This window comes from Ptychodera flava, chromosome 1 (genome assembly GCF_041260155.1).
Source record: "Ptychodera flava strain L36383 chromosome 1, AS_Pfla_20210202, whole genome shotgun sequence".
Lineage (NCBI taxonomy): Eukaryota > Metazoa > Hemichordata > Enteropneusta > Ptychoderidae > Ptychodera > Ptychodera flava.
In genome coordinates this window covers 46,168,137-46,183,309 of record NC_091928.1, presented here as the reverse complement: position 1 = coordinate 46,183,309, position 15,173 = coordinate 46,168,137, and the positions used below count along the sequence as shown (strand labels likewise).

Genomic DNA, 15,173 nt, shown 5'->3' with positions numbered 1-15,173 from the left:
ATGATGCATTAACACTTCCTTTACACAATATACCGGTAGAGTTTCTATTCCCTGTATTTGGTTTTCGTTGCATTTTCTAAATTTAACATTGTGTGTGGTTAGTGGACAGTCACAAATTCTAATATATGGACAGTCCAAAATTCCCACATATATATAGACAGTCAAAAATTCTCATATGTGGACAGTCAAAAATTCTCAGATATGGATGAGTTAAAAACTCTCATATATGGAGAGTCTAAAATTCGCATATAGGAACAGTCAAAAATTCTCATTGGACAGGGACCAAAATTCTCATATATATAGCGTCCAAAATTCTCATAGACAGTCCAAAATTCTTGTGAAACGCTGGCAATTTGCTTTATTGTTTATACCAAGCATTTGATTCAAAGGGTTTGCTTTCATTCAAAAGCAAAATTTTTTAAACAAAATATTGGCTGTTCCATATACCCTTATGAATGAGTGACATGTATATAATGGTACCCTTCAGTTTTTTCCTGTAGCTTATGTAATAGACTCTGCAATGCTTCCATTCATGGACTGGCATGTTTACGTGGCCTTTTCACCCCCACTTCCTGGTATACAAGATCCACAGTCATCATTGATAACAATGGGTTTGGGTCAAACCATTGTGGTAACAGGGTTACAGAAGCTAGAAAACAGCACTGGTGACAAACCAAACATGCTCCAGGGCATTTCTCATCGTGGGCGATGCTCTAGAATTTTTACACTTTCTGAATGGATATGACTCAAGGCCGATAACTTTCAGGCTATTTTCTTCACGAATTTGACAAAAAATTTTGCTACGTCTCGTTGTAAGACCTCCCAATGAGATCTGCTCACAGATTCTGTATCCAATTTGTGTGTCAACATGTTAAAGCAATACTGATGGGTGTTGCCATATATTCAGCTCTCTGATTACATTTAGTTCAACTGACCTATCTATGTAACTGTAGCAGCACTGTTGTAAACAAATGCTTTTCAAAAGCCCTTCAACATGTTTTAGTCACAGCACATCAATTGAGTTGTACTGCTATGCTTTCTCAAAAGTGTTTTCAAATACTATTTTAATTTAATCTCAAATGCCAGACTACATGTAAGTTGACATGCCAGGCATGTCCGTTTTGAGTGTTCAGGACAAATTTTGTTTCGGTGAATACCGGTTGTTTTTCAGTGATGTGTTTAGAGTAGATAAGGGTCTCTGAATACTTGCTCACTCACTTCAAACTGGGGGCACTGACCGTGAATGTATAAACTGTGTTTGAGCTCATGTTGTTGAAAGCCAGTCGTACTGTACCAAGATTATTAGAACAGGGCATTCTGGCTATAAGCCTACATGATCCTGCAAAAGATTTTAATGTAGGGAAGCCAATAGACCTTGACAGATATATGTTTCACAAATGGCACCGATAATTATTAGTCTGTTCTTACTGGCAAATTATGATAATTTTTCCTCTTAATCTTGTACAAGGTCAAAGAAAATACATCATAAAACAAAGCCTGGTGTTAACAATTTTTAACTACAAAGTAACGTGCAAAAATTTTTGACAATGAAAAACACACTTTTTTTTTTACTTACCCAGAAAATAAAATTGAAGAAGAAGAGGAGGATCTTGGAGCACGTCCCACACGTCGTGGTTGCCATGACTACTGCTAATGTCTTGGGATAGCACAAAGATAGCTGTTCGCGGTTGTCACGTCAGTGAAAATTGGTCTCTTCAGTCTGCAAGAACTGTAACAAAAAGGACAAGAGGTTGATAAGGTATACGTGTGATGTTGACGATCAGTCACTCTTGGCTGACTCTCACTTCAAGGAACTATGACAGGCTTGGAACTAAACAAGGAAATACGGGAAAGTTCCGGATTCCCCTCCCTCTGTGAGTAACACTTTGAATGGAGAGAGATCCGGATGACACAGGAAACACAATACACACCACTTTACGCCAATGTTATGCAAACAAACTAGTGAAATTGCTTCTTTCAGAGCTGGCAATCAAGGCCATACAATTGCCATTCTCCACAAAACCACAATACAGTCAGCTGGAAAGAAAGCTGGTAAAACAAGGAAATAAAACCAATCTTCCTTGTAGTGATGGCACATTAAGAAACAGTGGGTACGAAGCTTAATTAGTCTGAGTATGTTTTGAAACACAGGAGAAATGCATTTGACAAATTAAATGATACAACATATGTGATAGCCGACTGCCATGGATTTCTCATTAAACTTACAATGGGTCTAAAGTTGTATTCAGTATTTATAGACTGGTGTTGAAACATGATATACCATCGACTCTTACATTGGTCTTTTTTCACTTTTGAAGCAAAATTCAAAAAAGTAGTTTCCATGGAAAATAAGCCTAGGAAAATAGTTATACATCTACCTAGCAGAAACGCAGCATATAATGATTTGCATACCACCAATGTTGGGAAAATGTCTGAAGACACCCGCTATGTTACAGTAACATTAAAATTGTCAAAGAATACGCAGCAGGAAAGAACATTTTGTCTCAAGCGATAAAGTGCCCTCATAGCACTTCAAGCTGTGAGTTTATAAGGACAATGTTGACAATTTGCCAGCTTCAAAGGATATGTCCTGTGTCCTTCGGTCACGGCCTGCTTTCCAGACGTACTTAGTAAGTGCTGTTTGTTAAATCACGGCCAACTGGAAACTTGTCTTTTGTGCTCAGCAGAGAGTTGAAGGGACGGATTGACATGACGTACGGAGCACGCCATATAATACTTATACAAAAGGATGTATACACTTGAGAGCATATTCATTTCACACCTTCAGGGCAAGATCACAAGACTTTGCTTAGCTATAACATATGGTAACTGGATACGACTCTTACCAAATACACACCAGTTCAACTTTCTCTTTGTATTACCGTACTTTCACCACCAAAATACAGATGTTAAATTTGTCATGAGAATATTCTGCTGTTGGGAATCATTTCAGAATATTTTTGGAATATTTTTATCTTCAATATTACCAGAACAGCTTACTGAGCTACTGGATAAATTTGCATAGTACAACATGTGCACCTAGGACATACTGTATAGGTATTTTCATAACTCCTATATTATAATAGCTTGGTACACAGCTTTAGTTCCCTTTGACAATTTAACCCTGCAATATGTCTACTTATGTCCTTTGATTTACCTACAAAATGCCACAAGTCTGAAAAACTGTAACCATACACCCAACTAATGTTACAGAGTTGTGAAAAGATATACCTTTGGAACTGATACATCATCAAAACAATACCTTGTTAGAACAACTCTAACATTAACATACACCAGTCACTTCCAAAATGAAACAAGTGGTTTCTGTAGCAAACCGTAAAACACATACTTGTTAAAAGGTTTATGTTAACTCTGTGTGTGTCTGTGTCTGTGTGAGTCAGTCTCTCTCTCTCTCTCTCTCTCTCTCTCTCTATATATATATATATATAAAGTTCAGAAATCTTCACTGTGAAAAATAGTGCTCAATACCTGTATAGCAGAGCAATTTACGGTATATATATATATATATATATATATATATATATATATATATATATATATATATATATATATATATATATATATATATAGTAGTTAAACAGTTTAAATTCACTCGGATGGAAATAAAAACAGCAAATGATGTAAAGTAACGTGTACGTCATGCAAGTGCAAGCAATAGATCATTATGTGTTCTCTATGATTGTGTCATATGAATGATGAAGATATGACATCAGCAGGATTAGTTTACAACAATTAATATACAGCAAAGAAATAACATCATCAAAATCTCCTAGGTGTTCATCATTTATATAATATATATATATATATATATATATATATATATATATATATATATATATATATATATATATATATATATATATATATACAAACAACACACACACAGACACCCACACAAATAGCTTAGTAACTATTCCCTTTATTGTTAGTCACAATTCACTTATTCACTTCACTTTTCACCGAAGAAATTTTACTGGTGGAGTAATTTACTAATTGAACCTATTCAAGCATGACACATCCATCTTTCAAAACATTTCAATGGAACCTCCTTATCAACTAAAGAATTTAATCCCTACAGACTCATAAATGCAGTGAAACTATCTCTGCGTTAAGACAGAAGGTAAATTGAAAAGAAAGTGTATGTTCATCATGTTGTAGAGAGTATTATTGAGCTCCTGCTTGTACTGTCCTGAAGTGCCTAGGTCATTTTAGTCCCGGGATTTTAGTGTGCATATGTGCCAAGAAACTACTGTACACTGTACACAGACTTCTCATGGGTATAGCACAGCATAATGTCTACTTGAACTGAACAAATTCTATGACGAGTGATTTAACTGTCAGTCATTTTCAGTGAAACATTCTTGCACATTTGTAGCAACAACCTTTAATAGCATATCTCTAAATTTATATGTGATGAAGTTTGATGTTTGGTTCAACTGGCACATGAATTAGTAATGCTACAAAACCGATATATTAATTCTGATTGAGATTAGCAAAATACAGCCATATACCTTCCCTCGTTCACAGAGATGTCCATTATTGATCTGTGTATGAGCGCCAAAGTCAATTTCTGTCGCCTTGATAAAATATAACCAATGAATTTTTGTTCAGATTTTACAAAATTTTGATCAAAAACTGTCGCCAATAAAAAATGAGGTCCATTTGGTAGAATATTATCAAAAAAATTACAGAAAAATTGGTAAAATGTTGCACTAAAATTTTGGAGGGGAAAAATTACAGCTTTCAAAGGGTTAACACCATTGTGAGTTCACTAGATACATGCAGGGAAACTACAACAGTCCTTTCTCAAATGTAACATTTGGTCAAGTGAGCACACTTCCAATAATGCCTCATCAATGCTACATGTTTGTCTATTAAAGCTCAACAATTGAAATTATCCTATATTCAAATTCAAAGTGCTTTTGAAATCCAGGCCATTGCTCTGTTGCCATCTTACCAAAGAATGTCGTCAATAGATCGCTAATCACGCAAAGCAAACCACTGTGACCTTGACTTGATTCTGATACCCCAGGAGCTCATTAGCATAAAATTTACATATTTTATATCCTCCGTGCATTCAAATGGGAAAAATCGCCCACGCTGAGATAAAAATATATACAATTGGCAACCACTGATGCCATCGTTGACTAATAGGGATTACATTTATGTCCATGTAGCTGCATGCACGTATGTTGTGTTGTTTTGCCGGGACCAACCACTGGTACATGATCTGGTTCAGTTCACTATACCTATTCAGGCTTCAGATTTATTGGCACACTCACACTCAACACGCACAAAATTAAAATTTGAGAAGGATTGCCTAGTTTCAAAGATCATGTCATGATACGTCTTTAATACCAAAACTTCATGATCGTTCAATTAACTGATAAAAAGGAAAATATTAACATTGTGGTGAGCACACTTTTATGAATGATGTGAGACCTCACAAAATTATAACTTAAGCAATTTACGATGGGCGGAGAATCAAATAAAAGAAATACATCTTACATGACATACATTGGAAAGGTCAAGTGGACACACAATGTAGTATGTGCTAGCTCCTGATTCCAATCTTCCAGTCTCTAATAGAAGTTTGTTCACATCAACGTCACGCAAATATTTCATCAACGAGACAAAACAACACTGTGACAGCTAGATTCCTAAAATTCTTTCAGAGTTTTTTTTTTACTCTAGACTATTTCTGTCTTTTGTTACAACAATGACAAAAACATACAATACCTAGATAAATTATCAGCGTTTGAATGAGTAGACGCCTACAAGTACATAGCAAAACCAAGAATAGTTTTAATGTTGTTGCTAACCTTCAGCTTATAATGACTATTCATTTCACATCTGGAAAAATTTCACCTTACTGGAACATGTCATTTTTGCACACATCCACCATCTCCTTGATCCTGGGTACAAGCAATGAATTTTATTCCTTCACAGTACGTCCACAAAACAGAGGCAAAAACTTTGTTTCAAAACACATAAACATGTTGCAGCACATTTCACCTGCAATATTTCTCTGGGTAAGCAATCTCTCTGATCTTCAGAAAAGCATTTATGAAATGGCCTGTATAAATAACAAGGGAGTTGTCTCAATATTTATGGGTGATAAATATGTAGGAGTTAATGACTTTTCTACATCTATAATCAACCCTGGATTCGTATTACTTTGTGCAATATTGACACAATAAAATTCACACATACACACATAATTCAAATAAGACATACATGTCACATCAGCTATGTAACGCATATCCTTTAAAAGTTTGGTCATAGAAATGACCTACATGTATTATAGGGTGTGACATTTTTTTTTTTGGTAGGCTGTTTTCAACACTCTTGATATGTGAAACCATGCATTTTCTACACATAATCAACAGACACTGAACCCATGCACTGATGCAAATTAAGCTCTGTTGAATGACCCTCTGCATGGCTTAAATGAACATCAGCTCATCCAAGCCATCACAGGTGTGAAGTTACTCATTTGTATCATTTCAAACCCAGGGTCAGCATGTCATAACCCAGCAAATTACATTCATTGTGTTAAAAAGGCCACCGCACCCAATATATAGCATTCAAGATTTCCTCAAATGGTTTATGTTTCTTGAAAAGACGTCATGACACAGATTTTTTTTCAAACATTGCTTTTCAAAATTTTTCTATAATTCCATTGTACATGACATGTCATTGTCCTGCCACTCTGTTTTGTGACATGATGAATTGCTTGGTATCCATGGTATGTTATGTCCAGACTTCTGCCTCACACACACTACACATACCAACTGAATGGAAAAGGAAGCAGTATAAGTGGCAATGTCCAAATCACTTTTACAAGGATTGAAAACTGCAGAGTACTGGTATGTTCAAATACGCAGAGGATTTATTATTTGGTACAGACTCGACCCCTCAACATGGTTAACAGAGCAATAAGGGATTGAGAGTTGGCCATATTGACTTAACTCTTTTCCTGCCAAGTTCATATTTCACCATCACGTCAAGTTCGTTAAATCTAGTGAAGTACAGTATGTCCAATTTGATGCATTTTAGCAAAATATTGAACATTTGAAGGCCCCTGAAATTACAGATACTGTAAATATGATTTTTATACACTAAAGCCATTGGAACAGACTAAGCTAAATGGGTAAAATTATGCATGGTTTTAGCTCAATACCACTTTTCACCGAGTTGGCTGATGAGGAAGTAATACTGTCCGCCAGGGAAATACGCCTAGTTTTCAATCGGGTTCGAACCCACAACATACGGCATCAGTCGCCTAGCGGAGAGGTCACAGAGAGAACCGCTCGGCTAAATCTCCACTCCCAAAAAAGAGTGGTTCAATAGCCAGCTAAGTTGTTACATTTTTCTGACTGAGACCGCTCCACACGTTGTAGAGTTCGTGAAGCACTCACGCACGCATGCTCACTATCACACATACAAACTTTATCGAAGCGAAGCAACGAATACATCGCTTTCACCGGGTTAAAGGTTGCATGGCCATGTACATACCTCACAACAGATTCCTTATAACATTTCTGCCATACACATCATGCAAACATCATATTGTACAGGTATACTCATTTCTAGACTATGACAACTCATCTTAAATATACAATCAACAATTAATTTTCTTAAAATCTCCTAAACGTTGAATAAGCATCCTTCATATCAGGACTGTATTCAACACAGCTGGCATCTTAGCTGACTAGTTCAACTGGAGTAAATTAAGACAGAAATTCTGATCGGGCAATAAATAACTTGAAAACAAACACTAAGTGAGTCAAAAGGTTGGATTCCCACCCTCTGTGTCGGCCTTCAGTTTGTATAAAATATTGCAAAAGAATAGACATACCCTAATTTATACTACAGCAAAGCTATTCCTGTTGATATGTAGCCCTTAGAATTTTAGAAATAATCTCTGATTGATATCACGTCCAGGAAAAATACTGGGGCGATACCGTAGTTATTTATCTAATATATTGAGACACAATGCGGAGTCCTTTGTTTTTGTACTAGTGTGTCCATTGGGAAATCATTAAGCAATGATGTATTGTTACTTAACACTACATTTAATTTGAGGGCTGTCTGATCAAATTGTATTCACTTCTCTGTGAATTTATAATAACTGTACTGTGACACTGTGCATAGTCAATGGTACGATGCAATAAATGTTCCCCGCAAGTTGCAGTTCAAATTGCTGGTCATTTCAGTTTAAAGGGAACAAGTCATCATGATTATGTAGTATTTAAGGTTCATGAGGCACACAAACTTAGTTATGCTGTAGTGTTTGCTGAAATATGAATGATTTTTCAGCACTGCCAAAATTGCTAAGTCAAACAGAATAAATTACAGTTACTGTAACACTTATTTCACCAGATAGCATTAAACTAACTTACTTTTAAGCAGTGTTTTGTCTGGCATGCTTCAGCAAAGGGGTCGAGACCCCCTCCCCCCTCCTTCACACACTTACAAGGGGGTTGAAGTTGGCAATTTGATGGCTTTGACGCAAGTTCTATGTATAACAGACCTGTTTGATTTTTTCGGTGAAAATGAATCAATCAAAAAATCTTATCCAATCCTAAAATCCAGCATACTGTATACCTTTGAAATGTTTTCCAGATGATAATAACTAGTTGTGTTCACCCTACATATTGTTAGATGTTGCAGTCTTCAAAACTACTCAACAAATTATGTCTTAACCTGGGAATATTGAGAACAGTCTGGTGGACAGGAAAAATCTTGAAGGGTTACAAAATCAACGAACCAACAAAATTATTATTTTTGGATTGGGACTTGTTAAATGTACCAGCTGCATTATTGCCTGGCTCTCAACGAGCACCAGCAAGTGTATGTGATCAGGACGTGGCATGTGATTGGCTGTTGTCCAATTGCACTGCCGATGCCCCTACAGTGTTTTGACAGGTAGGGTATAGCTTGCTAATTGCAGGCAGGCATCTAAGAGCCTAGATGAGCACTGCCTATGTGGCATAATTAATGTTTTGTTGAGCAATTACTCTACAAGTTTGATATCTTCACTTGTAGAATGCAAATAATTCCTAATGTGCAATTAAAATAGCAAAAGGTCAAGCATTCACACACTGTAAACTGTTACACATTTTCACTCATTCAAACTTTAACTGCAAATTGCAAAGTACATAACAATTTGATGCAAGTTTGCAAACTTACATACGTGTACTTTGGATTGTTTTGTGCTGCCCATTTGTATGGGCTGACATCAAACAGAAAGAATTGTGCAGTTGGACGGCAAATCAGATGTTTGAAATTGTTTCTTAATAAAATCAAGAAACAGGCAGTAACACACAACTTCAGCATTTCATTTGGTTCAGTGGAATTGATGATTTTGATTCATGACTAAAATAATTCCTTTTCACTAAATTGTGATAATGTCCAGCAAAATCTGCTTATGTTCCTCCAACTACTGAGAAAACTGTTTACAATCTCTTAAATACAAATGAAATAGGTTGATAAACAGTGTAGTTGGAGACTTGTTTCTAGCGAGCATGACTACAAATATCCCCATTGGCAACTGCTGTTAGATTTATCCTGTTCACCCTACTTTTCTGTAAACAGCTCCATAATCACCACTGATAACAATGGATTTGAGCCAAACCATAGCGGTGAAAGGGTTGACCACATGGCTTTCAATGAGGGTCATTTCCACAAGAGAAGATCAATGCATGGAGGTGTAGCTTGAACTTTGTGGAGTTTGTGTAAAGCTCAGAACGTGAGTAAGAAAATACGCCTTCACTCGCATTCGCAAATATTCTAAGTGCAACACAAACAAGAGGCTGGCAGTGTAAACCTTTGAATTAGATTAATCCAATATGGCTGAAGTTAAATACATTTTATCCCCTGCTTGAAAACACAGTCACTTTACACGAGTTAACAGCAAGTGGCAATGAAAAACTCAACATGAAGGAGAGAATGGTCATAGATGGACAGGTATAGTACACAAGATTCAAACAAATATTAACGGTAATGTCATTTTCTGGAAAATTCAAATGCACTGAACTGATCATTATAATTAATAATAAATGGGAAGCACCCAACAGCAATCATCAGAAAAAAATTACTGGCTACACTGTTATTATTACATCGTCTTGCACCAAGGATTCAATTACAGAGAGATATTTACTCTGCACAAATTCTGTACCCTGGATTACTTAGGATAGCACACGCATTTGTTCCTCAGAGGATACGTTACGGTATGATTATTACAGTATCCATGTATTCACGTTTGTGTGTTTCTATGTAATCTTTTATGAACAAATTATTATCTGGCGTGCCGTTTTGAACACGGATCTACTCAGCATGTAAATAAGTAAGAGGCATGCAAAGTTGTAACTGCCTTCTCTTTCAAAAAAATCACTCTGCAAATGATGCTATAAAGCAAACAGTCTATTTATGATTCTGTGATACACATGTACCTTGTAAAATTGACAGATATGGAAGGAGACTTGCCTCGCGGAAAAAATTGTAAAATGTACGCATTTTTTTTTTATTTGGTTTCTTGTAGGATGTAAGATCATTATATTTGCTATGTACTTGCTTCTAAAAATTTGCCGTTTTTCTCTTTTCCTGATTCTCATAGTGTATCTTCACTCCATTCCCTCTGAAGGCATGTTATGTTTACCAATTTTTAACATTTCTCTTGAATCTAATCTCTATTTATGATTTCTGCAAATAAGCCTACATGTTACATATCTTCATCCAACCCATCAAACATGATTCACAAACTCCAAAACATCTAAGTGCCATTAATTTATACACAGTCATGTATGACTTGTTTTGAATTACAACATGACAGTTTTACACAATATGACAAAGAGAAAATGCCGGGGGCTTCTACCTTGGGCTTCCCTGTTTCACCTTTAGTGTCAGGTGTTGATCCTGTGATTCAGCTATTACTGTCACTCTTAGTCATGACTACTACATTTCATATAACAATCAAGGCCATGTTAGAGCAATGTCTTACATCCCATTCTATCAGTATCAGTACAATCACTAATCTCTTTTTTCCAAGGGTTATAGTTCACTGTTTGGAATTTGTAATATGATTTACACTGAAAAAAGACTTTAAATGCTAAACAAAGCCACTTGTTCCCACTAGAAGTTCTATGTGTCCTGTAGCCAATGCCAATCAGTATACACAGCATACTTTCATGAAATATCAAATCAAAGGTAATATAACTCAATTGTTTGAACTTGAATTTGTGATGTTTACAAGGCATCTTAGACATAAACGTTCGACAAAACTCCTCAAAGACAAGAGATGACCTACAGTGTAGCAATCTCTTATCTAACATATCACACATACCTTCTAGTCTTGAAGACGTACATGTACCCTATCTCATGGTTTAGGCCATCATTAGTCTGAGCTGAGTGAGAATCATGTCTTGCACTTATGGACATTACCTTTTACAGGCTTATCTCTAACCTTGCATTACAGCAGTCTAAACTATCACAGTCACATCGCCACAACATCAAACTCAACCATCAACTTGTACCGCATCAGTAATCGTAATATAAAAAGACTCCCGTTCTATCGACACTGCCCAGAAGGTCATGCTTGGCGACAGGGCTATGTGACGCATTAACAGGTTTCCATGACTACGCCCCTTTCAACATCAAGATGGGCTGGTCTATTGGAAGGAGGAGAAATATCACTACAGTGACTCATCACATTAAAAATACTGAAAACTGACATGAGTGTATTTATAACAATGATTTAACGCAGCAGTTCAGATGAAGAACTCAGATGTAAAATAGTAATTAGGTCAAGAGCCACACCAGCTCACCTCCAAAGTTTGTAGCATCACATAAAATTTGGATATTTGCATGTCACAGCTCTAAATCATATGCTAATAAAACAGAATCTTAAAACCAGAACTTCCGATTCTCCCACTGATTTGTAATCTTTTTGAAGTAAATTTCGGAAATTTTATTTTTTGTATGGTAATCTCATATTAAGAAGACTGGACAATTAATGGATACATTGTCATAATAACATTATTTACTAAACTTGACATATCAAAATCAAACATTAACACTAAAAACTGACGATTTTTTTAAAAACACAATCTTGCTAACATTCACTACAAAGTATGTCTATGATGAACAAGCAGCCTAAGAATAGTGCATGCATAAAACTTACAGGCATACGAGAAATATTCTTCAAAATCATATCGTCAAAGACTCACCAGGGTATCGCCAATGTGGCAAGACAGGTTTTACTTCAATGAGAATCAGACAAACTATCTGTAATCTGCTGTTTTTGACCAAACTTTCAACACAAAGGAGCCGCTTACTTTAGTAGTATTTGGTTAAGAGGTATAAACAGGGATCTGGCATTATGACAATGCATTCAAACGTACTGAGAAAGCTTTAATGGGTAATTATGTATGCTTATACCTCATACTTGCCTCATACATACTTTGTTTACTTAAAGAACATTTATCCCTGATAGACCTGGGGTTTGAAATCTCTGAGAATGAAAAGCCACAGTGCTGGGTAATTTTACTGCATGTAACACACTATCTGCAACTTTAACAGAAAGAAAATTCAACTGGAGGTTCCTGATGTAAAACTTTATGGATGCTACAAATCCACAAGTGGTGTTATTGTTTGACATTCTCCAATCTTAACAACGTAGAACTTCTGTGAAATTTGATGCCAAAACATCACTCCTCAGATTTTTATTATATCATGTGAATTATTAACGCTGTATGAAGATGACAGGGATTTCCTATTTTTCATTTCTTTGCACTGTAAATCATACAAAAACATATGTCATAATTATCAGAGCACAATCCTAATTTCCCTCCACATGCAAATAAATCACTTCAAATCATATTCAAATAACAACAGTTAGAGAAATCAGACCAAATGTACACCCTTTTATTTTTTCCATCCAAGGTTAGACACAAATCAAATTCTTGCTCTCAAAAGTTTACAACCACACATAGAGTGAAACTATAGAAGACTTGTGTTGATTCACACAGATTTGTTAGTTGTGTGACAAAAAGAGTTACGATTTGATTTCATCTCAATAAACTTGTATTTGTTCATTGCCTTGTTTTGAATTCAGTCTAACGTGATATATTGAGAAAAGATACAATTTTATCCAAGCCATCAAATCTATTTTGGAAACAAATGATTAGGAATGTTATCTTTGATCAGACAACATATTTATCATTCATAGTATGGCATTTGACGGCAATTAGTGCTTGGGCGTACGCCAGTGAAATTAACTTGTATCATGAGATATAAACAAGTACTTTACAGTATTGATCTTTGATGTAATTATATTAGGAATCAATAAGAAAATAACCTATTTCCAGGGTTTTATGGCATTGGTAGATATCTGAATGTGAGAATTACACCACTTAGGATGAATGCACAAACAGCACATTTCATTCTCTGCTATCATGCCTACGTCAAAGTGAAGGAATGTACTGCATTGCAATGGTATTTGCATCTTCCCAAGCAAGAAGTTGGACATCCCTGAAAGAGACAACGATGAAACTATACGACTCTTAGTGTATATCTGTACAAATACTATCACCAAGTTGAACTTGATCTGTTGTCGGTCGATCCTGTAACAAATACATATTGTCAAATATACATGTACAAGAAGATGACACCTTTAAGTCAGGTGTCTGTGTCAAAAACAGCAGGGTCTGCCCTTTGCTACCCTTGGTTGACAATGGGTTCACCCACATACATTGTCAGTCTAATGGGATTAAACCAAGTCACAGGGCAGACAGGGTTGAGCTACTCTTAAATTGACTCAGAGTCTGGTGATATGATCTCCCGTAAGCACGGATCAGCATCCAACATGCCCTGTGTCATTTGCCTCTTGAGTCATCATGGAATCACTTACAGCAACACAGAGTAACCTCTGATATTTCAGCAATCTCTGAAACTGTCACGAGACCAATTGATTGATTCCCAACTTTTCTGGCATTAAACAATATGACATCCTGTGAGTCAAATGCATTTGCCAGAGTGAAACTGCGTAAAGAGTTTAACCCTTTCACCACCATGGTTTGGCCTAAAAATTCATTGTTATCAATGTGTGATTGTGAACCTGTTTGCATCCGGCATATTGCAGACAAACACCAACAATTGCAGTAATGACAATTAAGATGAATGCCCTTCAGGGGGAAGATTTTAACACTCTCAATTTTTTTTTCAATATTTTTCTGGTATACTGATTGTAGGAGCTCATTTTGGGTGTGAGAAAGATTTTCACCTTCTTACTGTTTTGACAATTTAAAATTTAAAATTTTACTTTTCTTGATAGAGTTAACACAGGGATGGCCGACATTTTGAATTTCAAATATTAGTAAATGTTAGGTAATTTTTTCTCTTGTAAAAACTTTGCACGGTAACCCTGGCTGATTTTTATTCTTAAATTTTGCTAAGACAATGGTTGACAATTACATTTAGGAATGCTTGAGCAAAAGTTTCACTTTCAAGATACACACTACCTTCACCTGGGGATTAAAAGCAAGATTAAAAAGTGACAATCAGGAATGTTTTTCATCTTAAACATTTCTCAGTTGTCCAACATTGTGAAATTTTTGTTTCATCACAAAGGTTGATGACACTCACTGAACATATTCCACATGTATGATATCCTGGTAAAGGTAATCGAAGGTCTCTCCTGAATTCCAGGATTTTCCAAGGCTTGATATCAAATATTCACCATTATCGACTGATACGCTCATAGAGAGACTATGTCAGCACTGCCTTGCAATGCAAAAGGCATTTTACAATTTCTGACACAACCAAGGAACACTGACATTTCGTTCCATCAAGGGGATTAATGGAGACATCTGCACATTGCTAATTTTTTGTGACATGGGACACAATATATCTTTTCATATTTTATAAGGCTCATAAAATATTTGATTTGAAAATACTGCTGCCTTGACTTCATAAAATCTGAACTTTAATAATAAAAAGGGTATTGATATGTGTACACATACAAGCATGTACATACACATTCATCAGCATGCAACCTTTGGCCTTAAATAATCTCTCTACAATGCAATTCACAATTGTGTGCACGTCTTTGATATCTTGCATGCTCCATCTGACGGTGTCCTCTGAGTGGT

The 15,173-nt window shown here is 35.9% G+C and overlaps 1 protein-coding gene across 4 annotated transcripts in view; it reads right to left on the bottom strand.

Annotated features, from left to right (window-relative positions):
• LOC139139162 (tetraspanin-18-like) overlaps positions 1–15,173 on the bottom strand; it is a 67,331-nt gene that overhangs the window by 12,743 nt on the left and 39,415 nt on the right. For all 4 annotated transcript variants that reach the window (XM_070707988.1, XM_070707972.1, XM_070707993.1 and 1 more), the window contains one exon: positions 1,577–1,729. In XM_070707988.1, the coding sequence (XP_070564089.1) occupies positions 1,577–1,642 (66 nt within the window). In that variant the 5' untranslated portion in view covers positions 1,643–1,729. The remainder of the gene's footprint in view (positions 1–1,576; positions 1,730–15,173) is intronic.